Here is a 27,447-nt window from a genome sequence, read left to right on the forward strand (position 1 = left end):
ACGGAAGGCCCGTAGGCCACACACCATAGTCAGGGCAAGGCAGGTCAGAAGGCCCGTAGGCCACACACACACACACAGAAGGCCCGTAGGCCACACACCGTAAGCAGAGCAGGCAGGTCAGAAGGCCCGTAGGCCACACATACACAGAAGGCCCGTAGGCCACACACCGTAAGCAGAGCAGGCAGGTCAGAAGGCCCGTAGGCCAGGTAAGAAAAGCGAGGAAGCAGGCCCGAAGGCCGCGCAAGGCTAGAGCAGGGAGCCCAGGTGAGCTCGATGCCGAAGCACCGAGGGAACTGTCAGGCAGGGTTATAAGGGCCAACCCAGAACATAGAGTGGACAGGGGAGATGGCCTGGGCCTGTCAGGAGAGCCAGCACTAGAGGGACCCCTGGTGGTGAGGTGGTTGCACTGCAGCCAAAACTGTAACAGATCCTTGGACATAATGGACTATTGTGTTTGGCAATTGGCGAGTGGATATTTTAAGTAGAAAACTCGATGCTGTCCGGCAGAGTGTTATCCATAAAAATGCCAGGAGATAAGGATGGTTCAGCATTCAATATTACACTGTGCTTGCACTTAGAAAAAGTACAGGAACTATGATTATGTTTTTGGCTGTGGAGTTCATTGAAAATAGCCCATCTTCAGAGAAAACAAAGAGGGTGTCATGAAGTATCTAATGTTCTAGAAGAGAAACTTTAGAGGTTGGAGTCCTGCGTGGAAGACTACATCCCATAAAAATATTACATTCTCCAGGACGTATATAGTAGTGTGTATTTGAATGCCTTTCTAATAAAAGGCTAAGATCTTCCATGTCCCCCTGCCAGATGACTGGAAGGTGGTCAGATTTTTTTTTTTTTTAAGGTCTATAGGAAGCCAGTCGTCTGTAGGAGGGGACACCCCCTGCCTGGTTTTTTAAAATGGACAATGACCGGTGCAAGTCAGTGAGACGGGTTCTCCGAAGGAGAGACTTGTCACAGCGCAGTGCAGTAGGGTATTAGAAGCACTCCTCGTGAAATTGGCATTCCGGATAGGAGTTCTCAAAGAAGATTCCTGCATGGGCAGATGGCGGAGGGAAGTCAGCGACCGCAGAAAGCTTCCAAGTGGCATCTGCGGAGTTTAGGACCCGTCAGGTGGCAGCCTAAAGTAATTGATGCCTTTCGATGTAGTATGAGTCCCGAAGGTTATGCATGCCCTCATACTAGGGTCCTTGATTTTTGAACCTCACCTGTGTTCACAGAAAAGGATTTTCTTTTTCTTTTTTTGTTTGTTTTTTTTTTGGAAGAAGGATCCATGGGCAGCGAAGCTCAGACCCATGATCCTGGCGGTACAGATGCATCGTGTGCGATGTAGCTATTTTGGCACCGAGGCAATTGCATGTAGGCTGACCTACCGACGTTGTACAATCACACGTCGGTTAATTGGCAGACGTGGCAGCGTGGTGGCGTGCCGGTGGGTGCGTTGTATTATTTGTTCGGAGACGTAGGTGTCCCTGCGCGCGCGCCCGCAAGTCTCTGATGTGCTCGTGGTTCAACTCGCTGACGGAGGCGGCCTCATACGCGTTGGTGGTGGACGTACCTGAGCACGCACCAGGATTCAGTACGCCAGTGTTCAGTTTGGAGCTTTGGAGCTCCCGGTATGTGTCAGTGGTTCGGGAAGGGGCACTCGTTCTAGAGCTTCCGTTCCCCCAATCACTTATTGGGGGTTTTGGTTTTTTTTTGCGGGCTCGTGCCTATTTCGGGCTTCCGCGCTCATTAGGCACGTGTTCGTGTTTAGAGGCTCCCTGACAGCTTTCTGGCGAGCCGGCGTGCGCGATGGTTTCTCCAGGCGCTTGGCTTACGTGACAGCATTTGTGCGCTCCGGCGTTGTCACGGCGCCCATACCGATGCCCCCGGTGCACCCGGTGCCCCTGTTGATGTTTTGACACGTTTGGCTCCCGCGTATATGTCGAGGCGCGCTGGGCGCCTCCGTCAATGCATTCATTGATGCTGTGGCGCATCCGGATCTTGCGTAGATAGCTTGGCATGTCTGAAGCTCGCACCCATATTGATGCCTCGGTGCGTCGGGGCTCGCGTCATTCCCTGGACACACCCCCGTGCGCATGGATGTCTCGGTAAGCTGAAGTTGATCAGTTGGTGCACCGGCACGCGCATCGATGGCCCGGCACGCTCGTTGATGCTCCGACGCATGTCAATGATATGATGCGCCGGCACACGCGGTGATGCTTCGGTGCGCCGGCGAATGGTGCCAGTACTCAAACTGCCAGTGAGTGAACTGACCATGACATTAGTGCCCCCCCCCCCCCCCCCCGGGCTCTTCTCTGTGCCGCCCCGGGAAAACCCGGGAGGTCCCCTGAGAAAATTAATGTAAAGGCATAGAATCAGCTGGGAGGAGGAAGGGGTGCCCCTAGACGTTTACAATGGTCTCATGAAGGCAGGTGTGAGGTAAATTTCTTTTTTTTTTTAAATGTCCTTCTTTTCCCTATCTTCTGTACTTTTATTTATATGCTTTTGAAGTGAATTGTGAGGAGGAGAGAGCTCCGCTCACTCTGTTGCGTGGAAAAAATTAGGCTGAGGAGACTTGAGGCAGCGCGGCATCACGCAAGCAGGTGCACCTCACTATCTAAGACAAGTTTTCAACTTTGAGGGCTTCGCCACCCATTGGCACGGAGGACCGTCCTAGACAGCATGGCTAATTCAGCTGCTTATCTACGTAAAAATGTAAGATCTGTAGGCCCTAATGGTGGAGGAAATTTGTATATTGTTATTATGGAGACATGATTCAGTGAGTCTCATGAATAGGATACAGTCATACAGGCCTATAACCTATTGAGAAAGGTCAGAGATGATATAAAAAAAAAAAAGGGGGAGAAGCAGCTCTTTATGTTAAAAACAATATCTGAACAACAGAAATGCAGGAGATGTGGGGAAAGGAAGATGCGCTTTGGGTTATTTTAACAAAAGAGGATGGCACTTCCATTTACACTTGTGCAGTCTACAGGCCTCCAAATCAGACAGAAGAAATGAACAGAGATCTGACCAAAGACATCCAAAAGTGGAGAAGAAAGGCAGAAGTGTTGCTCATTTGAGATTTTAATTTGCCAGATGTGGATTAGAGTATTCCTGCTGCAGAATTTGCAAAGAAGTAAAGAGAATTTAGATGCCCCTTCAAGGGGTTGTGCTCAGACAAAAGGTGATGGAATCCAGAATGGGAGGAGCGGTACTGGACCTAGTACTCACAAACAGAAATAGTATATCTGATATTCGGGTAGGTATCCACTTGGGCATCAATGATCATCAGATGGTATGGTTTGATATAACAGCCAGGAGCTATAACAAAGGCAACAGACCTTTATGTAAAAACAAATATTAAATAGAAGAGAAAAAGAAAACTGACATGGTTCTCTAAGGAGATGGCCAAGAAAATAAAGACAATAAGATCAGCAATCAAAAAGTGCAAAAGAACTCAAAAAAAGGAACACAGGGAAGATTAACTGGTGACACTGAAGGAGATGAAGAAAGACATCAAAAGATCGCCAAAGAGGGTACATTTTAAAAAACAGCGCGCGCGCGCGTACTTTTGTTTGCCCACCACAAGTGAACAAAAGTACGCTGGATTTTATAAGTTACGCGCTTATCTTATAAAATCCGGGGTCGGCGCGCGCAAGGGGGTGCACATTTGTGCAACCTGCGCGCGCCGAGCCCAGCGCGCGCTGCCTGTTCCTTCCAAGGCCGCTCTGAAATCGGAGCGGCCTCGGAGGGAACTTTCCTTCCGCCTTTCCAGAAGTAGGTGTAAATCTGCGCGCGCCAATGGGCTGCTGGCACGCCATCACCCGACCCGGGGGCTGGTCCGGAGGCCTCGACCAAAATAGGCTCGGCGTGCGCAGGGGCCTTTTAAGAGGGTTACGCGCATAACTTGTGCGCTTAACCCTTTTAAAATCCGGCCCAAAGCGTAGTCACAAAGCATTTTTCAGATATATAAAAGAAAGAAGGAAGGACAGATGTGACATTGTAAGATTGAAAGGAGTCAAGGAGCAAGGAGTGGAGAAAGATAAGTAAAAAAACAGAAATATTAAACAAATATTTTAGTTTGGCATTTATTAAAGACGACATTCGAGAAGGGCCGCTGCTGGATGACAAGAGTACTGATGAGAATGGGGTAGATACATCCACATTTACAGAAGCGTGTGTCTGGATGAAATCAGTGGAACTGAAAGGATAAGGCCATGGGACCAGATGGGAAGTGCTGGGGGTGCGTTGAAGGACCTGATTAATAGATCTTTGGAAACAGGAATGCCATAAGGACTGGAGAAGGGGGTGGGGGTTCTGGTCCCGCTTCACAAAAGGGGTAGCAGGGAGGAGGCTGGAAACAACAAGCCAGTTAGCCTTACCTTGGTGGTGGGAAAATTAATGGAAAGATCACTACAGGAAAGGATAATGAACTATCTACAATCAAATGGGTTATAGGAGCCGAGAAAACATGGTTTTACCAGAGAAAGGTCTTGTGAAACAAATCCGATTGATTTTATTTCGATTGGGTGACTACAGAATTGGATGAAGGAAGAGCACTTAATGTGGTTTGCTTAGATTTCAGCAAGGCTTTTGATACGAGGCTCTTGAATAAAATGAGAAGCCTGGGAGTGGGTCCCAGAATGTGACATGGATTACAAATTGGCTGACAGCTGTCAGTGAGCAGTGATAAATGGAATCTACTCTGAAGAGAGAAGAGCGATACGTGGAGCTCTTCTAGGACCGGTTCTGTCTAATATCTTTGTGAGCAATATTGCAGAGGGATTAGAAGGTAAAGTTTGTCTTTTTGCGGATGACACCAACTTCTGCAACAGAGAAGAGAGAATAAAACGTTATCTAAGAAAGCTCAAGGAGTGATCAAAGGTTTGACGGCTGGCATTCAATGCCAAGAAGTGCAGTCATGCATTTGGGGTGAACAACTGATATGCACGGACCGGGAGAGACACCTCAGGGTGATAGTGTGTGACTATCACCCTGATAAAAGACAAAAGACAAAATAAAATAAAGATAAAAGATAAAAGACAAAAGAGCCGCGAAAAGAAACCTCTGGGCCGTGGGACCGGCAGCCAACATGTGGAGAGGCCGGCACCACCGGCATCCACGGGGCAATGAACACACTGTTGGGGAGACAAAACCTGCAAAAAGAATAAAGAACAACCAAAGAAACCCCAATAACTTACCCCAACCAACGGTGGCGAAGGTAAAAGCTGAGAGAGGCAGAGAAAGACACACCTCCTCAAAAGTTGGAGCTTTTTTTTTTTTTTTTAAACTTAAAACTTTAAACTTGATCCATAGAGCTCAAAGGAAATTGACAGTGAGAAAAAGAAAGAAGGGAAAAACCTATAATCCTGTCCCCGTGGGGGAGCCAATGGGTCCCCCCAACCTTCATCTGCTGGAGTCAGATACTGAGCTCCAGCAGAGGGTGTACTGGCTTATGTTAGTGACGTCCCTCGAAGTCTGTTCTGATTCCATCTGCTGGACGGGGTACATAACCCTATGTTCCTTCAACAATATCCTTACATCAGAAACGTGCCATTTCTTTAGCAGGACCCGTCCAATGGAACATGCTCCCGCCAGACATCCGCCTTGAGATCTGCTTCGCTTCCTTCAAAAAGAAAATTAAAACCTGGCTCTTTAGCCAAGCTTTTCCAGAACTATGATTATTTTTTCACCTCCAGCTATCAAGATTTTCTCACCATCGCAATCCCTTATGCAGATCACATTTAACTTAGACAATTACGCCTTATTTTATGATTTGGTTTCTCAAAGAGACTTTACAATTTCTCAATGTTATTTTTCGAATCTGTTTTCCCTGTTTTCCAAGTTCTATAACCTTGTTATATGTACCGCCTCTTGGCGTAATTTTTATGTTTCAATGTAAACCGATGTGATCTGTATTTTAATACAGGAACACCGGTATATAAAAATCTAAAAATAAATAAATATCTAAAAGCAGCGAAGCAATGTAACAAGGCAGTGCCTATAAGGCCAGAGGGATCCTGCGCTGCACAGATGCTTAAGCAACAGGAGAAATAGAGGAGATAATGCCCTTGTACAGGTCCTTGGTGAGGCCTCACCTGTTCAGTTCTGGAGATCTAAGGACAGAATGGAAGCAGTATAGAGAAAGGCAACCATAATGATGTAGAATCTGCACCAGAAGACTTAGGACCTAAATTTATATACCCTGGAGGAGAGAAGAGACAGGGAAGATATGATACAGACTTTCAAATACCTGAAAGGAATTAATCATGCACAAAAATTAAAAATGTTCCCATGGAAAGAAGTTGTAAAACTAGGGGTTACGATATGAAATTCCAAGAAGGAAGACTTAGGAACAATGTCAGGAAATACTTGTTCACAGAAAGGGTGATGGATGCATGGAATGAGCTCCTGGAAGAGGTGGTGAAGACAAGAACAGTAATGAAATTTATAAGAGGTGTGGAACAAACACAGAGGCTCTCTACTGGCTAGAGAACAGAAATGAAGAATCCTATACCTAAAGTTTCTATTTTTGCTATGGGGTAACCTGCATGGAGTGACCCTTATGACGACCCTTAACAGAAAGCTTGGCAGTAACCTACATGAAGTGGCAGTTACAGCCCTAAAAAACTTGCTGGGACCATTTTTTCTTTATCCGCTGTCATTTACTATGTTACTACATTACCCTCCCCATCTGTAAGCACCAGGTCCAGTATCACCCCTAGTTGCTGGAACAGCTCTTCCTACAGACACTGCATGATCTCCCTGCTTCTAAACATCCTGGATTCTCTGCAGGCAGTGGAGAAGAGGGCCGAATCAGAATTGAAAAAAAAAAAAAAAGATGGAGCAGTCAGCTGCTACTGGCAGTGTATTTCACTACTGGAAATCTACCCCCAATTTGGTTTACTGGCGGATCCAGGTTCGGGATACTGCTGATTTGGAACAGCTACGGTTTGACCTAAAAGGGGAATTTTGTAAGTATGAAAAAGTATGGGGTTTGTACCATCCTCATTATGGATTTCCTGTATCTGTTACGCTCGGATTTCCTTTTCTTTTATGCACTGTGCTGTGCTACAGATATATATTGAAAGCATGGGTGTGTGCTGTATGCCGAAAAAGTTTGTTAACTAAAGAGTTTAAAAAAAAACAAAACCATGGGGCAAGCACAGAGTTGCTCAGAGAGAGAGGAAGAGGCCATAAAGGTGAACAGGAAATTTGGATATGAGCAGACTGGATGGACCATATGGTCTGTATTTAAGAAGGTAGACTCAAGAACAAAGTCAGGAAGTATTTTTTCATGAAGAGGATGGTGGAGACAAAAATGTTAACAGAATTCAAAGACAATGGGATAAAGACAATGGCTACCTGGAGACGAGGATGGTAATGAAACACAGGATAACCTGAACAGAGTGACAGTTGAACCCATAACAGCAGTGGTAGGATTGCTCTCTGTTTCTAAGAATGCACTGGGGTAACTTGCATGGAGCAGCAGTTACAAACCTAACTAGGACTGGGTATCTAAGAAAGTCTTGGGGTAAATATGCATGGAGTGGGACATAATAACAGCATCTGGCTTCCAGGAAGGCTACGGTAATTTGCATGGGGGAAACTCAGGCTGGATCTTTTTTTTTCTAATCACATCTCTAGTTTTGGTGAATATTGGGTTTATTGAAAAACTTGGTAATGGGAGGGGGCTTGAGTGCTGGCTTGGAAATTGATATTGTGGAAGGCGAGGTTGAAGATGGTGGTGCTTTGGGTTGTTTATTGGCAGAGGAGGTGGAAGCCATTACTTGGGCATACACGGGAAGGATATGGAGGATGATGGTGGAAGAGGGTTGAGAGGATGAAGTGGGAGACTGAGGGAAGTTGGCGATGGCTTGTATGAGAGATTTTGTGTTTGCATCTTCCTAAAATGGAAGACACATTTATTAAATTGGATGACTCTCTGCTCGGCAGACTGGATGGACCATTTGGTCTTTATCTGCCATCATTACCTTCATGCAGACACCACAGATTCTCTGAACAGGTTAACAAACAAGAAGACATGAGCCTGGCTAGTAAAATGGGTAACACAATAATAATGGGAAACTGAAAAGAGGGGGAAATATATTAGATCTGGTTCTCAATGGAACCCAGGCCCTAGTGCAAGAGATAAAAGTGACGGATCTGCTTGGCAACAGTGATTTTTCAAAGAAGTTATGCGTATAAAAGTAGCATATATCTGGGCAATTTTTAAAAGTCCATTTATGCAAGTAAAACCTTTTGAAAGTGGAAGTGGTGATGGCCAGTACTAGTACAGAATTTAAACATCCTCAGGACAAATAATGGAGGAGAATGATAGGTTTTTGTGTGGTAATTTATATATTCATCTATCCATAATGATTGAGAACCACAGAAGATCAAACAAGATTGATCAATTGGTCCTTATCTGCTATCATATACTATGACTGGCGAGACAGAGCAGTAGTGATTGCAAGGGACCGGGGAGAGTGGCAGAGGGTGGAGCGAGAGAGTGGCAGTGGTGTCTATGGTGATGACGCGAGTTATAAGTTTAACCAATAAAGGGAGAGTGGCAGTGGTGAAAGGGGTGAAGGGACAGAGTAACAGAACTGGTAGCTATTGAAGGGGACAGAATAGCAGTGGCAAAAAGGAATGGCGGATGAGGCAGAAGCATGGGCTTTGAATTTGCCAAAACTATGGAATCATGATAAACTGGAGGCCCTGAATTAAATCCAGTGCAGCACAATGCCGGATGCAGCATCAGGAATGGAAAATCACCAGATCACCCGCGTGCTTAAAAACTGAAATCTGCTGACTGACTGCCCAAGCCAAGGAGAAGGAGCCGCCGCTGCTGCTGCTGTGGAAGGCTGGGCTGAGTAGGAGCAAAGGGCTGCTCCCCTGCTTGTACAGGTTGGAGAGAAGAAAGTCTAGAGGAGTAAGAAAGAAAGAGAGAAAGAAAAAAAACAAGGAAAATTACTTTGCATTGGCTGCTAAAACCTTTGAATGGCTCCCAAGTTTTTGAAAATTTTCACCCTTGTGCGTGGTGCAAAAAATTATACTGAGCAGCACAGCAGAGAGTCCAGCTGAAAGTGTTCTGTAATGCAGTGCAGCACGGCAGACTATGGGGGTCATTTTCACAATAAAGTCTGGGGCTACTTTTCACCTGCAGACTTTACACAAATTCTCAAAGTAAAGTCCATGCATACTTTGCTTTGAAAATTATCCCAGAAAAACCAGTTGCACACAATTGCACCTATTTGGTGCATGTAGTTTTGCTGAAAGAATTTATGTAAATGCTTTATAAAAACCATAAAGTATGCACATCAGTCCCAACCGTGCCCAGATTGCACCCCCCCCAAAATACCTCTCCCCTCTGCGAGGAAAAGTAAACGCCTCAAAACCGGATGCACGAAAACTTCTAAAGGCCATTTCTGCAGAAAAACTTGGAAAATGACCCTCAATAAAGGTCGTGTAATATCAGTACTTTACCTTTTCATACTTGCAGATGATCTCTGCTCTTTCCTGTGCTATTAAGGCTTCGATATCTTTCCTCATGTCTGCAGCTGAAAAAGGGAGAGAGAAAGGCACAAATCAGGGGAGAGCAGCGACTGTGCTGGTTTCAGGGCACTGATGGATACCATGCAGCTTCCCTTTGCTGACCAGTGCAGAACTCGGCAAAATGCAGTTTGCCTGTCTGTTTTCTTATTCTATAGACAGGGCAACACGTAGATCATCCATCAGTATATACACAGTTCTGAGTCACTGACATCACTTGTGCAAATAAAGTCCATTCACCAGCCTCTTCTGCAAGGTCACAAAGGACATCAAGAATCCCTCCTGCTCCGCAGGCTCCAGCACCGAAGCTCAACTTCCAGCGGTGAAAATTCTAAACACTTGGACGTGCACAGTAAAATGTTCACCTTTCTTTATTACTAGAAAACTGTGTGCAAAGAGAGGTGCAACCAAATGAACCCAAATATAAAAATATCAACAACATCCCATTAGAACAGCAGGAAACTTACAAAATTAGCCTCACCATTAGAAAAACTTGACTTTTTTTTTTTTTTTTACCTTATATCACTCCCCTTTATCTACCTCTGCCATCCCAGGACCAGTGCAAGGATATTAGATACCTTAGGGCCAGGGCTTCCCAAACCTTTAGCCAATATGACCCCATTTTACCACCTAGAAATTTATATGAACCCAGAGGACAACCAGAACAAAATCAAGGGTGCAGTTCCCCTCCAACAATCAGTCCACTCTCCCCCCCCCCCCCCCCCCTCCCTCAACCTCCAACCCCTCCAGAGAACCTTCTCTCTCAACATCTGCCTCTCCAGCTGATCCCCTCTTTCATCCTACTGCTCCTCTCACCTTCCCAGACATCCCCTCTCTCACTCCCTCCAACCCTTTTTCATCTTCCTAGCTAATCCTCTCATCCCCATGCCATTTTTATAACCCCCAACTGATCCTCTGCCATCCCTTCCTCCATCCTATCTCGCTCACCCCCTAGTCTCACCTCACATCCCCCATTTGATCTTCTGACATACCTCCCTCACCCTCCACAGCCAGCTCCACTCCAGGGGATGCAACCCTCAAATCTTTCCTGCAACTGACCCCAAAAACATTTCTCTGGTCAGGGTCAAAGATGGATGTTGGGAAGAGAGGGAAGGCTGCTGACAGGGGCAACATTTTTGTTCTTGGGTAGATTCAGTAGTGGTTGAGGAGACAGGAGAAGAAGAAATTTCCACTGGCCTGTGCACGCTCAGCGCACCCTTCCCTTCATGGCTGTCCCAAACCCAACTGTGATCTGCAAGCAGCATCAATATTAGTAATCAAAGTCGGCTAAGTGTCGGTGAACCAGTGCAAGCCCACAGGCCCTGGGGAGCCCAGATCCCTTCTTGTTTAGGGCTTCCTGTTACCACAGAGACTCATGCAAGGGCAGGGCCATTGCAAGGCCTGTGAGCGTGTGCCGACTCACAGGCTCCATGCTGTCTTCCACTAATGCTGCCGCTGGTACCTGGAAGAAATATGCTGCCCTCTGAGGTACTTGTGACCCCAGCTGAACATTTTGTAATCCTATTTGGGGTCCCAACCCACAGTTTGGGCAGCCCTGCCTGAGGCAAAGCTTACAGCCTTGTGTGACCCTCTCCCCACCAGCCTTCCCAACATACAATTAAATTATGCAGTTATTGTAACATTTTACAAGGAAAAGGACATTCAAAGTACAGTCTTCTGAGGTAAAAATATCACTCACATTCCCATGCACTACTGTGGTATCAGCCAGAAAACCCTGCAAAAAAGACATTTGGAACCCATATGGTATTAGTCCTATTGTGCGAAAAGCACACAGAGAAGGGCGGAGTAAACAGCACACACATATAGAGAAAATCCAGCAAAAATAATGTGTGGCAAATAGTATATACTGGTCAATACACGTTAGCAAAAAAAATCTTTAATTGTCATTACACACTCATACGTGGTACATGTTCAAAAGCAAAGTCATCACACTTATGTGTGTATTTTCAATTAAAGATTGTTTTTGCTAACGTGTATTGACCAGTATATACTATTTACCATACATTTATTTTTGCTGGATTAGTCCTATTGTAACATGTGTTGGTATGTCGGCTTGGCCAACAGAAAGCCATAAGTAAACTGAATTACAATTACAATATAGTACATCTCCAAAATCAAAATCATACTAACTGCCAGCACTCAAAAAATAAAAACCCTACCTCCGAAAAGGCAACTCTGCAAATATTATACACAGCCCTTAAACACCAATTCACCTCCTATTAAGAGAGAAGAACAAGCCAAGCTGGCTATAGATCCCTACACAGAAACTACATGCCAGCACAAAACCTCACCTAGATCACTCATGCAGAACACAGACAGCCTCAAAAACAGAATAAAGAGTCCATAATATATATAAATAGAAACGTGCAGGTAAAAAACTGAACTGGAAACTGCAACACGCCAGACTCTGTATATAATGCAAAAATGGAAAAAGCAATCATCTTCACTCATCATAAAACTTCAAATAATAAAATCAATAAATATAAAAACCATAATAGTGAAACCATACAAATAAAAATAATACATATGTCAAAACAGTTGATTAACATCCAATAATTCATAAATGTTTAACATTTTAAAAAATTTATCAAACATCAATAAAATATGTCAGAACCGCAGACATATCAAATAAAGTCCAATAGTTACAACAAATAGGGGTAAAAACTAACCCTAGCTCTGGAAACTTTTTGATTTCCAGTCACGCTGAGACTGTCGAGAAATAGTGGGGGAAAGAGAGGGTGCACACTTTATCCTCTGTCTCATATATACAACTCCCTAACTATTCATTCCCTCTCTCACACTGTTGCATTCGGCAGTCCTTGGGCTGCTCCTGCGAACAGCCGCACTCACCTCCAAGAGGGGAACTACAGTTCTGCTTTCAGTAAATATTCAAATGGCCATTTCATGAGGTGAGCCAGAACTACCACCATTTATAGTAGATCCCAGAGTATAAGGGGATATTTATTCCAGGGGTGAATTGCAGGAAAATATCCCGGAGGATTTTTTTCAAAACCAGTCCATTGGGTATCTGACTGACTCATATGCTGTGCAGCATGTATTTCAACAGCTCCAAAAGCACACAAAGTCAATCGTTCAGAGGTACCATCATATCACCTGGAGCCTGGCACAAATGGTACAAAATATAAATGTCATGTTTTTCCTAATCAACTAAGTACAGCACATCCTAGACCAGGGGTGAACAAACTGAGCTGCAGTCCCACTTCCATCCATGCAATCAATCAGTCTCCCCCTTTCCTCCAGGTTTGGTTATATCTTTCATAAATCCTCGATTCTTGCTCTGGTGTTAAACTCTTTTGCCAGCCATTCAAAAACTGCTTGGTTCCAGTTGGCAAGTAATGAGACAACCACGCTGCCAGCCAGTGGCTCAGACACACACAATCAGACATGGACAAACACATAAAGACATTTGCTGCTGTGCTGCCGCTCATGTGCTCAGTGACTACTACCTGCCCCAACACTGCTGCATCATTATGTAAACGGTGATGCTTGCTGCCATTCCTTCCTCAGCCTGCAGCAGCCCCCTCCCATTCCCATTCTAACATACAGGCCGATACAGTAAGGACGCGGTAGAAAAAGTGCGGCAGTGCCGGGTGCCCGCTTGTTTGCCGCGCGCACAGTCCGGATCACATACCGCTTGATACAGTATTTAAATGGCATGCAAATGCAAGCCGCGTCCAAGAAGCATCCATGAAGCACAATCCATTTTACTGTATAGGCGCTATACAGTGCCTATACAGTATATCCTCTCTATATCCAATCTCCTTGCTGATCTCTGCCTAATTCTCAATGCCAACAAAACTGAATTCCTCCTAATCACCCAAGATGGCAACTACCAGCTCTCCAACACTCATCCTCTGGCACCACCTCCTCTATCTCCCCGGGTCAGAAACCTAGGAGTCACCATGGATAACCAACTGAATTTCAAAAGCTTTATCAGTAACACCGTGAAAGAATGCTTCTTCAAACTCCAAGTCTTAAAAAGACTCAGACCCTTACTTCACCCCCATGATTTCAGATCAGTTTTGCAAGCAATCATATTCTCAAAAATTGATTACTGCAATTCTCTTTTACTTGAGTTCCCAGCTATCTCCCTAAACCTCTACAAATGCTCCAAAATGCCACTGCTAGGATTCTAACTAAAGCAAAAAAAAGGGACCACATTACTCCAATTTTAAAGAATCTCCATTGGCTCCCTATAAAATATAGAATCCTCTACAAAACCCTCTCAACCATCCATAAATCTATCTACAAAACCTCACACCTCGACCTCAGGATCCCATTGCAGCTACATTCATCCTCCCGTCCGTTGAGATCTGCACAAAAAGGCTCTCTAAAAACCCCTCCAGTCAAAATATCTTCAAACAAAAGAGCCTTCTCCACAGCAGGTCCTAACCTATGGAACTCTCTCCCTGCAGTCCTTAGGCTCGAACAATGCCCCATCACATTCAAAAAAAAGACTCAAAACCTGGCTTTTCTCACAAGCCTACGCCTGAGCTGGACTTTACTAACACCCTCCCTTCCTGGACAATTTCATTTTATCCCCCTTTGCTTAATAATCCTAGAATTAATTTCAATTCCCTCCCGCCAATTTTCAACCACTTTTACAAGATTAATCTTAATCTCTAGTTTATAAGATTTCTGTTATTTAAATTGATGTATTTTATAATATGTTATTTAATTCAACTTTTTCCAAGTTCATTTTCCTTGTTCTCTGTAAGACACACGTGTTAAGTCATTTCAATGTTAAATGTAAACCGAAGTGATTAGTAACATTGTTACCAGAACCTCGGTATATAAAAATGTTAAATAAGTAAATAAATACATTGGTGTGATGTGAGGCTCAGTTAGTTCCTTTGGCTGCTGCATATGGCTAACAGAGCTCCTTTGCTGCTGCTCCCAGCACTCAAAATGAATCACTTCCAGTGCTCAGTGCAAACTCTCCCTGTCTTATTTGCCTAAGGAGTAAGACAGAGTGTTGGGCGTCCCGCCTAGCTCCACGCCGGGGCACGGCGTCCTCTCCAGCACTGGTCCTGCCCCTAGGCAGGCGTGTGGACCACCCTACCCTTTAAAGGGCCAAGGGCGGGAACCATCTCCACGGCGCAGCCTGATGATGTTACCTGAATTTAGTATAAAAGCGAGGCCCTGTCCCCCAGGACCTCACCTTGGCAATCGGGTCGACACCATGGTGTTATTTGTTTGCCTACTCCGTGTTCCAGCGTCTCCTCATTCCAGCGTCTCAGTGTGTTCCTGCGTCCTTCCCAGGTAATACCCCTTCGGACTGACCTCTGCCTGCCTGACCATTCTCTTGCCTGCCACCTGGAACTGACCTCTGCCTGCTTGACCATTCTCCTGTCTGTCTGCCTGCCTGGAACTGACCGTCGCTTGCCTTGACTACACTTGGACTGATCTTGGTATTGACCCCTTCTTTGGCTGACCACTTCTGGACTGATACTCTGGCTCTGACCCTTGTGCTTCTCTCGGACACTCTCTTCTGGCCTACTGTGACTACCAGACCAGCCTGCTGGGAATCCACTCACGGCTTTCACCCGACTAGACCCGCAGTTGTTGCCTGTCTTGCCCGGAGAACCTTCTTGAACTGTGACCTCCCTGAGGTCTCCGGAGCTTCCAGTTTGAGTCTAGTCCATCCTATCTGCGTTAGCACCGCACCCTTGCTCGTGGTGGGCACACCTCTCCACTACCTCTTCGGGAGACCACCTGAGGCCCACCTAAGTCCAGGCGGTCCGGGTACCCATGGGCTCAACCTGCGAAAACCCCGGACTGTTATTGGTGAAGTTCTAGTTAGCCTCTGTCTCCTCCTGTGCTCTGCCTCCTGGTGGCAGGCACCCTCTCTGGGTCTGACCAGAGAGCCGTACCAATCTTGCACCAGGCCAAGGGTCCATCTCCAGCGCAACACAGAGGTTTCAAGGACTCAGACAGGAAAGATGGGGAGGGGCTGTTTACACTAATAAGCCGATACAGAATGGGGCGCTCGGCTGAGTGCACTGTTTAGCCCCTGTTGGCCGCACGTTTTAAACGCGCTATTATTATCCCTTATACTGTAAGGAAAATGCACGGACAACCCCCCCCCTCCCCCAAAACTAATAGCGCTCATCACATGCAAATGCATGTTCATGAGCCTATTAGTTATTCCCCCGGAATACTGAAAGTAAAATGTGCGGCTAAGCCAAGCCGCACATTTTACTCTCAAAAATTAATGCCTGCCAAGGGCAGGCGTTAACTTGAAAGCACCAGGAAAAGTGGGCAGAAAAGCAGAAAAAAGCTGCTTTTCTGTACACCCTCCGACTTAATATCATAGCGATATTATGTCTGAGGCACCAAAAATACACAAAAAAATAGAAAAAAAAAAAAATCTGCCCGCCAATCAGCAGATTCGAAAACGGATGCTCAATTTTGCTGACATCCGTTTTCCGAACCCATGGCTGTCAGCGGGTTCAAAAACAGACACCGGTAAAATTAAGCGTCAGCTATCGCACCTGCTGATAGCTGCCGCTTCCGCTAATGAGGTGCTAGGGACGTGCTAGTGTCCCCAGCGTCTCCTTATTAGCGCGCGGCCTCATTCGAACATAAAATCGCGTGCCCAGGAGAGGTGCCTGGGCTCGTGTCGGGAGAGTGGTCACTCGACTCGGAGCGCCGGCTCTCCCGCACCTCTTATTACATCAGCCTGTGTGTATGCTGCCAACTATTTCTGTTCTGCATGCTGCCCATTAATTACCACACTCCAGGGCTCATGCTGTAGCTAGAAGAAGTATGCCTGATTGCACATGTTCTCAGAAAGGAGCTCCCATCAGTTTAAGAGCCACTGCTAGTGTTTCTTGTTACTGCAAGGTGCTGAGAACAGAGCCCAGATGGTGCCTTGCATCAGAGCATTAGGCAGTGGTGATTTTTCCGTAGTACACCTGATCAGGTCTGAAGGCATACTTGTTGGGAAACACTGCCGTAGGCTTTGCTCTGCCTATCTGTTCCTGGGGAGGAGGGCTACCAGATATGATCCCTACTTCCAGCTTTCTCCAGGGATTAAGAAAAAGAAAAAGAAAAGTTAAGCCCTGGCCAAAAGTATATGTATCATTGCTAGGGAGTGCCTTGCGCAACGCAGCACATCTTCAGATGGAATTCTGCTTTCTCACGTGGAGCAGGGACAGCCAGGGTATCAGGCAACCTAGGAAAACCTTACAGCCTCATAAAACTTCAAACAATAAAATCAAAAAATATAAAATATAATAGTAAACCCATACTAAAAGATATGAACAAATATTTCAAAACAGCTGATGATAGTTTTTATTTATTGGATGTTTTAATTCAGAAATTTTTAAAATATTTCCCAAACACCAATAAAATCTCAAAACAGCAGACACACCACCTGGGAACTTCTGATTCTACCCATCATAAAATAGAAATAGAAATGTGCAGACAAAAACTGAACCGGAAACCAAAACAAGCCAGACACTGTATATGACGAGCAGGAACACTACCGTTCCTCACAAAACAAATAATAAAACCAAGAAATTTAAAATATAATAGTACAATCATAATAAAAAATGAACAAATACTTCAAAACAGATGATAAATAGAATATCTAATATTTAAAAACTTTTTTTTAATTTAGTTTTGAAATATGTTTTTGGTGTTTGGGACACATCAAATAACACCCACTAATTAATAACAAGGATAAAAAATCTCTTGTTCTCCATATCTGAGAATGTTCAATTTCCAGTTATCCTAAGATTGTTATGGATTAGCAGATGAGAGGTGGATGTGCAAGCTTTCTCCACCTTCCTTCTCTCTCACAAACAGAAAGAAGCATGCTCCCTCTCTCACACACATACGGACAGAAGTATGCTCCCTCTAAGAACATAAGAAGTTGCCATACTGAGTCAGACAAAGGGTCCATCAAGCCCAGCATCCTGTTTCCAACAGTGGCTAATCCAGGTTACAATTACCTGGCAAGTACCCAAACATTAAGTAGATCCCATGCTACTGTCAGTAATAGCAGTGGCTATTCCCTAAATAAAATTGATTAATAGCAGTTAATGGACTTCTCCTCCAAGAACGTATCCAAACCTTTTTTTAAATCCAGCTACACTAACCACATCCTCTGGCAATGAATTTCAGAGCTTCACTATGCGCTGAGTGAAAAGAATTTTCTTCAGTTTGTTTTAAATGAGCTACTTGCTAACTTTATGGAGTGCCCCCTGGTCCTTCTATTATCTGACAGAGTAAATAACTGATTTACTTTAATCTATTCAAGTCCTTTCATGATTTTGTAGACCTCTATCATATCCCCCCTCAGTCGTCTCGTCTCCAAACTGAACAGCCCTAACCTCTTTAGCCTTTCCTCATAGGGGAGTCGTTCCATGCCCCTTATTTTGGTCGCCCTTCTCTGCACTTTCTCCAGTGCAACTATATCTTTTATGAGATGTGGCAACCAGAATTGCACACAGTATTCAAGGTGCAGTCTCACCATGGAGCAATAGAGAGGCATTATGACATCCACTGTTTTATTTTCTAATCCCTTCCTAATAATTCCTAATATTCTTTTTGCTTTTTTGACCACCACAGCACATTGAATCAACGATTTCAATGTATTATCCACTATGATGCTTAGATCTCTTTCCTGGGTGGTAACTCCTAAGAAGGAACCTAACATTGTGTTATATAGCATGGGTTATTTTTCCCTATATGCATCACCTTGCACTTATCCACATTATTTATTTATTTAGTGATTTTTTTATATACCGCGGCACGTTAAAAACATCACCTCGGTTTACAATAAACAATAATTCAGCAACAGGCTTTACAGAGAAATTGAAATAACATAGACATGATATATATAAAAAAAAAATACCAACAAAATAAAAGCAAATACAATAAACCAATGGTAATCATGATCCTTAGTTAATGGCAAGTCTAATAATAAATGGAAGTTCAGAGACCAAAAAAGTCAAAATTAGCAATGAGAAGTATAAAATCGGTGTGTAGGAATGATTCAGTGAGAACAGGAATATAATCGGTATTTCAGTAGAGGAAAGGATCATTGAGCAGCATTAAATTTCATCTGCCATTTGGATGCCCAATCTTCCAGTCTCGCAAGGTCCTCTACAATTTATCACAATCCATTTCAGATTTAACTACTCTATATATTTCTGTATTATCCGCAAATCTGATCACCTCACTCATCGTACCCCTTTCCAGATCATTTATAAATATTTTTAAAAAGAACCAGTCCAAGTACAGTTCCCTGAGGCACTGCACACTTTACCTTTTTCTACTGTGAAATTTGACCATTTAATCCTAGTCTGTTTCCTATCTTTTAACCAGCGTGCAATCCACAAAAGGACATCACCTCTCACCTTTGACTTTTTAATTTTCTTATAAGCCTCTTATGAGAGACTTGGTCAAATGCCTTTTGAAAATCCAAATACACCACATCTACCAGTTCACCTTTGTCCACATACTTATTCACTCCTTCAAAAAAAAAAAAAAAAATGTAAGACTCGGAAGTCAGGCTCACCAGTCTACAGTTTCCCAGATTACACCTGAAGCCCTTTTTAAATATCAGGGTTACATTGGCCATCTTCCAGTCTTCAGGTACAATGGCTAATTTGAATGATAGGTTACAAATTAATTGTAATAGATCTGACTTCATTTTTGTTTTCTTTCAGAACACTGGGGTGTATACCATCCCATCCAGGTGGTTTTCTACTCTTCCTTTTGTCAATCTGACCTACCGCATCTTCCGAGTTCACAGTGATTTGGTTCAGTTCATCTGAATCGTCACACTTGAAAACAGTCTCAAGGATGCTTTATGCTTTTAATGCAACTGCAACATTGCTTCCCACTTCGACGGCAAGATGGAAAAGAAGAATTGGATTCAGAAAACAAAAGAGGGCCCCAACTCTATGGTCTAGAATACTGATACGCAAACATAAGGGAAAAAGCCTAGGACTGCTTCTAAGGCCTAGTCTTAAAGGAAATGAAGAAATTGTGCAGGGAGAAAACTTGCTGGTGTGGCGGTTACTACCCTTAGTAGAAGGCATGGAGATTACTAACCTTAATCTATATTTATTTATTTTTATTTATTTATTTAAAAGCTTTTTATATACCAGCATTCGTAGGACACATCATGTCGGTTTTCAAGTAACTGTGAAAGGAAATTACAATGAACGAAGATAGGGGTTAGCAAGGGGGGGGGGGGAAGGGTCGAAACTGGGAGAAGGAGAAGGGAGGGTGGGAGGGAGAAGAAAGAGGGAGAAGGATAACATGAAATTGCCAAAAGGCAAAGAAAACAGTGTCATAAACTCGCAGCGCATGTCGAGAATGGGTTAACAGTATAAATTTTTGAATAGTCAAAGGGGATGATATAAAATTATGTATAGCTAAACTCGCAGGGTATGAACTCGCAGGACATGTCCAAAAAGTGTTAATAGTATAAACTTATGAACAGACAAAGGAGAGACGATAGCCTTATGTATGGATAAAGGTGATACATGGGGGGGCTGAGGGGAGGGTAGAATAAGCCTTGATGCTTGTAATGCAACTGTTCCCCACTTCGATGGCAGGGGGAAAGGGGGAATTAGATTCAGATAATAACCAAGAGAGCTCTGACAGTCTGAGCTACTGATACTCAGGCATGAGGGAAAAAGTACAGGACTGCTTCTACAGCAAAGTCCATAAGCAGCACTGTCTCCATTTTCAGGAAAGCTCATCACACAGCAAAAAACAGATAGTGAAACTTGTATGGGTTATCATAAAGTTTGGGATAGCCTGCACAGAGTGGGGCGGATTTTAAATGCCCTGCGCGCCGGCGCACCTATTTTGCATAGGCCGCCGGCGCGCGCAGGGCCCCGGGTCTTACGCGCGTCCCGGGGCTTCGTAAAAGGGGCGGGGAGGGGGCGTTCCCGAAACGAAGCGGCATTTCGGGGGCGTGACGTGGCGTTTCGGGGGCAAGCCCAGGGGCATGGTGCCGGCCCGGGGGCGTGGTCGAGGCCTCCGGACCAGCCCCCGGGTTGGGTGATGGTGCGCTAGCAGCCCGCTGGCGCACACAGATTTACGCCTGCTTTTAGCAGGCGTAAATCTGCCAACAAAGGTAGGAGGGGGTTTAGATAGGGTCGGGGGGTGGGTTACATAGGGGAAGGGAGGGGGAAGGAAAGTTCCCTCCGAGGCCGCTCCGAAATCGGAGCGGCCTCGGAGGGAACAGGCAGCGTGCGCTGGGCTTGGCGCACGCAGGTTGCACAAATGTGCACCCCCTTAAGCGCGCCGACCCCGGATTTTATAAGATACGCGCGGCTACGAGCGTATCTTATAAAATCCAGCGTACTTTTGTTCGCGCCTGGTGCGCGAACAAAAGTACGCGATCGCGCACATTTTTAAAATCTACCCAGTGGCAGTTGCTGGGCAGACTGGATCAACCATTTGTTTCTTTTTTATGCCATCATTACTATGAATGGAATGAAGTGACCAATAGCTGTCCTGTCCACACTGTTTGCATACTCCGTTAAGTTGAAAAAGTTGGCGTAGTTCATAGTCAAAGTAATACAAGTATTTGTATGGTACAGGTATGCTTCCAGTATTAACCCATGAATCAGAAAAACAATATACAGAAATGCAATGGTGGGTCTCTAACCTACACATAAGGCAACAGGCTGAGCAGAGGGATTATTATTCCCAAACACAAACTCAGGGGCCTACATTCAGTGTCGCTCGTCTCAGTTCATTTGCTCCTCAGCCTCATCTCTGCTTCTCTTCCGGGTCATTTACCATAATTTCGTTCTTTTCTGGGTCTGTCATCATCTGCTTCTTTGTCTAGTACAGGACTGTAGGTTTTCACATGTGTCATGTGCATGCAAGCTTGATTTCCTTTCACTGGTGTCAGTTCATAAGCATCAGACTAGAGAGCTTTTCAGAGTAAAATAGTGTCAGCTGGCGCATTCCACGCGAAACATCGATTTGAGGTTTCGGCAGTGAATGGATGGCTTAAAAATAGCGTCGTCAGTTAATACTTTAACAGATTCCATGATCTCATACAGCAATCAAAACAAGCCATATTCAATCAAGTTCACTCCTGAAGCTGGGGATGTTGGCATGGGGTACCCAGCAATCAAATGACTCAGATCGGCAGTTCTGGCTTCAGTACTTAATACCAAATATGACAGTTTTAGCATTTTTAGTCAAGGTAACCCAGTTTCTTTTACTGCCTTAGTCAGTCTAGTTTAATGATTTAGTTCATCCTTTCAGTTTGGTCAGTGAAGTTATATTTCATACTCATTGCAATGGTCACTTAATTACCTTATTATGAAATTGTTAGATCACTGTCATATGCAGGTACAGCTGAGTGAAGAATCCTTAAGCAATACATTTTTGTCACTGTGACAGCAGTGTTAAGTTAGGTTTCGGTCTACTATTACCATACAAGACTGATAGTCTTGAATTTTGCAATATGCATAAGAGTCCATTTACAATGACACAAAGGGGGGCCCCAGTCTGTTGTGGAATTTGGCACCTGATGAAATGATAAATTGGCCTAGACCTTATTAAAAGCATTTTCTCCCTTCGGGCCACATTTTCCCTTTCACGAAAAGGCAAAAGAGATTAGGGTGGCAATGGTGACATACATTATCAGAACACAGTTTACAATCATCTCTTGCAGGCTAATAACATATTATGTTAATGATAGTTAATGTAATGTGAAAGTGTCTGAGTTTAGCATAAGTGTTTCTTCTCTGGATGAGCACAAATTAACACTGCCAACCAAGGCAGGTAGTAAAACAGTATCCAAAAAGAATAGTAGAGTTCAGAAAAGTATAAGTATGAAATAAAATACTGGGATGATCATCTGGACTAGAATTGACTGCTCTTAATAGCGTAGTATCGGTTATAAGCTCTATTTTATATGTATTCGCATTTAATTGCTTCAAGTCAGATTTTGTTCATTCGACAGTTTCTCTAATAGTAAATTTAGTTCTTCCCTGTTCTCCCAGTTCATTGTAATGCTTTTTGCAATGTTCTTTGTTTCACTGAAACCGATATGATATGTAATTCCTCTACATGAATGTCGGTATATAAAAAGTTCAAAATAAATAAATAAATAAATAAATAAAAATAGCCACCTTAATGGAGGAAAAAGACCTCAGAGCCCAAGTTTAAATCTACTCAAAGAATTTAACACTTACAGGCAGGCCAATCATGGGTCTTTAAAAAACCTCCCAAAGTGCCTTTATTTTTGTTCCTTATTGTTAATCTTTTTGTTTATTTTCAAACATTGTTTATTTAAAAATCCAATATTCCTTTAAGTGGTAACCAATGGAAAATTTTTCTTTTTCATCTCACCTCTGAAGATAACGTGCTTAATGTTATAAATAACCACAGTCGTTTTATCTACTGACTAATGGAAAAAAGATTTCACTTATCTTCTGAGACTTATTTCACAATGATTTCCAAATCGTAAAATCATGAAACTTCAGTATGAATCCATGGTGTGGAACCTTTAATAGCGATGGTCACTCTATCTGACCCTTCGAGTTAAGCCGACATTAGCTAGCGTTTCGATATTAAAGCTGTCTCAAGGCAATAACATCTTTCTAGGTTCAGTGAACTGCACTCATGTTTTCTTCTCTGCAGTCCCACCGCTAATGGCAAAAACGCTCTGAGGTCTTTTTCCTCCATTAAGGTGGCTATTTTTAATTTCACATTTTGGCGGTATAACATTGTGTGGTGTAAAGCACCTAATATAGAACCTAATATTGTATAACTATAGCATGGGTTATTTTTCCCTATATGCATCACCTTGCACTTATCCACATTAAATTTCATCTGCCATTTGGATGCCCAATCTTCCAGTCTCGCAAGGTCCTCCTGTAATGTATCACAATCTGCTTGTGATTTAACTACTCTGAAAAATTTTGTATTTTATTTTTATTTTATTTAGCATTTTTTATATACCGAGGTATAGCAGAGTTGCCTTCACTCCGGTTTACATACAGAAACAACATGTTACATAGAACGATGTATGAAGATTACAATTTAAAATTAACGATGATAAATACAACAGGAGAATGTATAACAAGATAACATAGGATATCATCTGCAAATTTGATTACCTCACTCGTCGTATTTCTTTCCAGATCATTTTTAAATATATTGAAAAGTAAGGGTCCCAATAAAAAGCCCTGAGGCACTCCACTGCCCACTCCCTTCCACTGAGAAAATTGTCCATTTAATCCTACTCTCTGTTTCCTGTCTTTTAGCCAGTTTGCAATCCATGAAAGGACATCGCCGCCTATCCCATGACTTTTTACTTTTCTTGGAAGCCTCTCATGAGGAACTTTGTCAAACGCCTTCCGAAAATCCAAGTATACTACATCTACTGGTTCACCTTTATCCACATGTTTATTAACTCCTTCAAAAAAGTGAAGATTTGTGAGGCAAGACTTGCCTTGGGTAAAGCCAGGCCGACTTTGTTCCATTAAACTATATCTTTCTATATGTTCTGTGATTTTGAGGTTTAGAACACTTTCCACTATTTTTCCTGGCACTCAAGTCAATATGACTATGCAAATTTCAATACATTTGTTCACTTTATAATATTTCTCTGCCAAATAAAATAAGATTTAAGCCAACTGGAATTTGTGTGTCACTTCAAAAAAGTGAGTGTCTATTATTGGTACACTGAAATTAGTAATACTGATATCCAATATTGACAACCAACAGTTTGTTTTACCACTAAAAAGTATCTTCAAGAGTATATGAACACAAAGGCATCTCTCATCTGCTGTCGTTCTAATTTATCACAAGGTCCAACAAGAACTACAAGAAACAGCCCTTGTAAAATACCTGTTTATGCATATGAAGCTTTGGTAAAGATATAAGTATGGTATACATTTGTATATTGATGACTGCTGACATAAAATCCATAACTTTTGCTTAAATATTATTTAAAATATAATTTTAATGTTGTTACTAAATTATAAATGTATCCAGAATTGTGCAACCTGTATTTTAATAGGAGCAATTTATAAATAGATAGAATTGTCATACAGCTATATTATTTTCTGTAAATAGAAGAATCCAGTTGGGAGCATTTCTTTTTAAAGCAACATCAAATAAAACAAATGAATTAAATTCAATTAATGAACTTTAAATCAATTTACATTTTCTTGGGGTAAAAACTATATTGGATTCAGCACACAGAGAACTCATTTTTTCTTTTTCAAAATCATCTCTGCTTTGTTAATATCCACCTTTAAAATAAACCTTTTCACAACTCCTTTGTTTAGTTATTTTTTTGTAAATAACTCCAGTTCTTAGCTCAAGTTCAGAATAAAATATGTAACAATTTATTTCTCCATCATTTTTTAATGTAATTTTTCCCAACATTTGTATACCACAGTAATGCAAAAGATATTCAGAATTTTTATGAATAAAGAAAGAATTTTTGATACCACATCTGTAAGGGTGCTTTGAAAAGGCTTTCTATGAAGCCAGACTAGTTTGGTGGTAGTGAAGAAATAGCAAAATAGCAGCATAATCACAATACAGTGAGACTGTACTGATCAGATTTGTAGAAATAGTCAAGGCTGTTGAAATGCTAAAGCTTGTTCAAGATTGATTAGTATGTTAAAGATCAGCATTATGTTTTGTTTCTGTCTTAAGGCTCAATTTATAAGAAATCATATGACTCACAGGATCCAATCTTATCAGCATAAATGAGATAAAATTATAATGCCAACCAGTTGGAAAATGTTATGCAAACAAACACACATATTGGTGTGTAAGTTTAGAAATGGTGACATTTTGGTTCAGAAGAGCTAAGCTAGTATTTAATCTATATTGCTTGTAAGCACTTATCTTATAAGATGTCTTATAATAAAATGATTTTTTTCTTACTGGCTGTTGGAGGTGCTAGTAAAAACTGAATTACCAATACCTCCACTTGGGCTTTCATGTCTTGTTTAACCCATGAACTACAGTGGACTCAGAACCCGGAGCTTCAATTATGGGAGAGCTGCCAGAGGAGATCCTGCTTGATTCAGTGTGGAAGGAGGCCCCACTTCCAAGAGGAGGAACAGCTCTGACTTTTCAGCAACCTGTGAATTCCTCTATCTTCCAGGCTCTGTTCCTCTGAGATGTCTGTGACCACAGGCATAGCAGTTGGCTAAATCATGATTGAGATCAAGGCATCTGTAACGAATACTATGGCAATCAGTGATGAACATCTTGCGGCCATAGACACAGCCCATGAAGCCATTAAAAGTGACCTTCTTTTAGCCGTACATCCTGCAGTATTCACTAGGGACCTTCATTTTCGATTTTTAATTTTACACTGGGAATTTATCAGGGTTTATAATGAACAAAAAACAGGAGAAAATCAGTGGAAAAATGTACCTCATTTTTCTGGATAAATAAACATCAGAGTTTATTTTGGTAGACGGAAGCCAGGACAATAAAACAATATTAAATAGATTCTTCCACTTATCCACTCAGCAGCATTCCAATCTACCCCCATTTTCTACCTAGAATGTGCTTCTCCCTCTTCCCCCCCCAACACCATTCATCCTTACTAGAGGTGGCTCCAGGTTTCTCTTCTCTCCTTCGGCAGCATGCTTACACTTCTGCTTTTGTGAAGGGCCAAGGAGCCTGCTAGAAAACCCTTCTGGTAGGTCTGGTCTACTTCAAATGCTGCATTGGCAGCACCAATCTGCAGGCACTTTGGCTGCTTGGGGGGAGGGGGAGGCAGGAGTTGAAATGGCACATTAGTGGCTCTGGAGGGTGGCACTTTCACTAGTGCAGGGTGGGACTTGAAACACTGCAGGTGCTTTGGCCCGTACTGGCTTCCAGCAGATACTGGAGGCCTCAAGACACTGTATCTACAGCTTTGGAGTTGCTTTTTAATCAGCCTAAAACTTAGGGTGAAAAAAGGTTTCAACAGATTGTCACTTGCAAAATTCTGGGAATTTATAGGTGAAAATCACTTTAAAGTGAAAACGAAAGACTCTAGATATCACATACTTCTTTTTGGGTAGCACTGAAAAGTGCTGTTAAGAGGCTGCTGAGGCAGCAAGGCAATTAACAAGTTAGATGAGTAAAACTTCAGAAAACTGGAGAGAGGACTAAATGGACAAGAAAGAGTAGACGAATGTGAGGAAGCTTGGACAAAAAAAGATGAAAGGACACATGAGGTCAGTGCATGCTTGGGAACTCCCATACATAGTCAGGAGTAAAAATTCTGAGCCAGAGAAATGGGTCTGTTCGGCAGCTTTGGACGTTGTCACTCACATGTCATGGCTAATTTAGCCCTGTTTGTCAATTGGGAAAGCTGAAAGTTGGCTAAGTCAGCCGGATAATTTATTTCCACCCTGGAATGCTTTCTTTATCTAGCTACATTTTAGCCAGATGATTCCCCTGGCTAAAATGTAGCTGGATAAGTTTCCTAAATATTCAGAAGTCTGCATTTAGCCAGATAACTTACAAGTGTTCAATCACAAGACAGAATCCAGCCATCACAATAGGTAGGAAAATATCGGAGCTTGTCAAATGGACAAAAATGTATTTCTCAACTGTGTCCTTTTATTTGTAAGCTAATTAGAACAATACAAAATCAAACAGACTGAATCCACTTTTTGTAAGATTTCACCCTTCTCTTTTTTTTTCTTTCTTTCTTCCTTCTTTGTCTTGTCTATCAAAGCCAGATTTTCCTCTAGAGTCAGTAAAACAAAATGGCTTTGAAAAACAGGGGTCGCTGGGTTTTCCCTTAGCTATTTTCAGGCTTGTCCCTCCCACTTACAGCAAATGTTAATTTAGCCAGCAGTAGCAGACACTGGAGCTGTAATGCTG

The 27,447-nt window shown here is 42.9% G+C and overlaps 1 protein-coding gene across 1 annotated transcript in view; it reads right to left on the reverse strand.

Annotated features, from left to right (window-relative positions):
* Positions 1-27,447, reverse strand: part of LOC115079276 (USP6 N-terminal-like protein) — a 459,663-nt gene that overhangs the window by 325,451 nt on the left and 106,765 nt on the right. The window contains exon 2 of the mRNA XM_029582658.1: positions 9,493-9,566. Within this exon, the coding sequence (XP_029438518.1) occupies positions 9,493-9,558 (66 nt within the window). The 5' untranslated portion in view covers positions 9,559-9,566. The remainder of the gene's footprint in view (positions 1-9,492; positions 9,567-27,447) is intronic.

The sequence above is a fragment of the Rhinatrema bivittatum genome, chromosome 17, assembly GCF_901001135.1.
Source record: "Rhinatrema bivittatum chromosome 17, aRhiBiv1.1, whole genome shotgun sequence".
Classification (NCBI taxonomy): Eukaryota; Metazoa; Chordata; class Amphibia; order Gymnophiona; family Rhinatrematidae; genus Rhinatrema; species Rhinatrema bivittatum.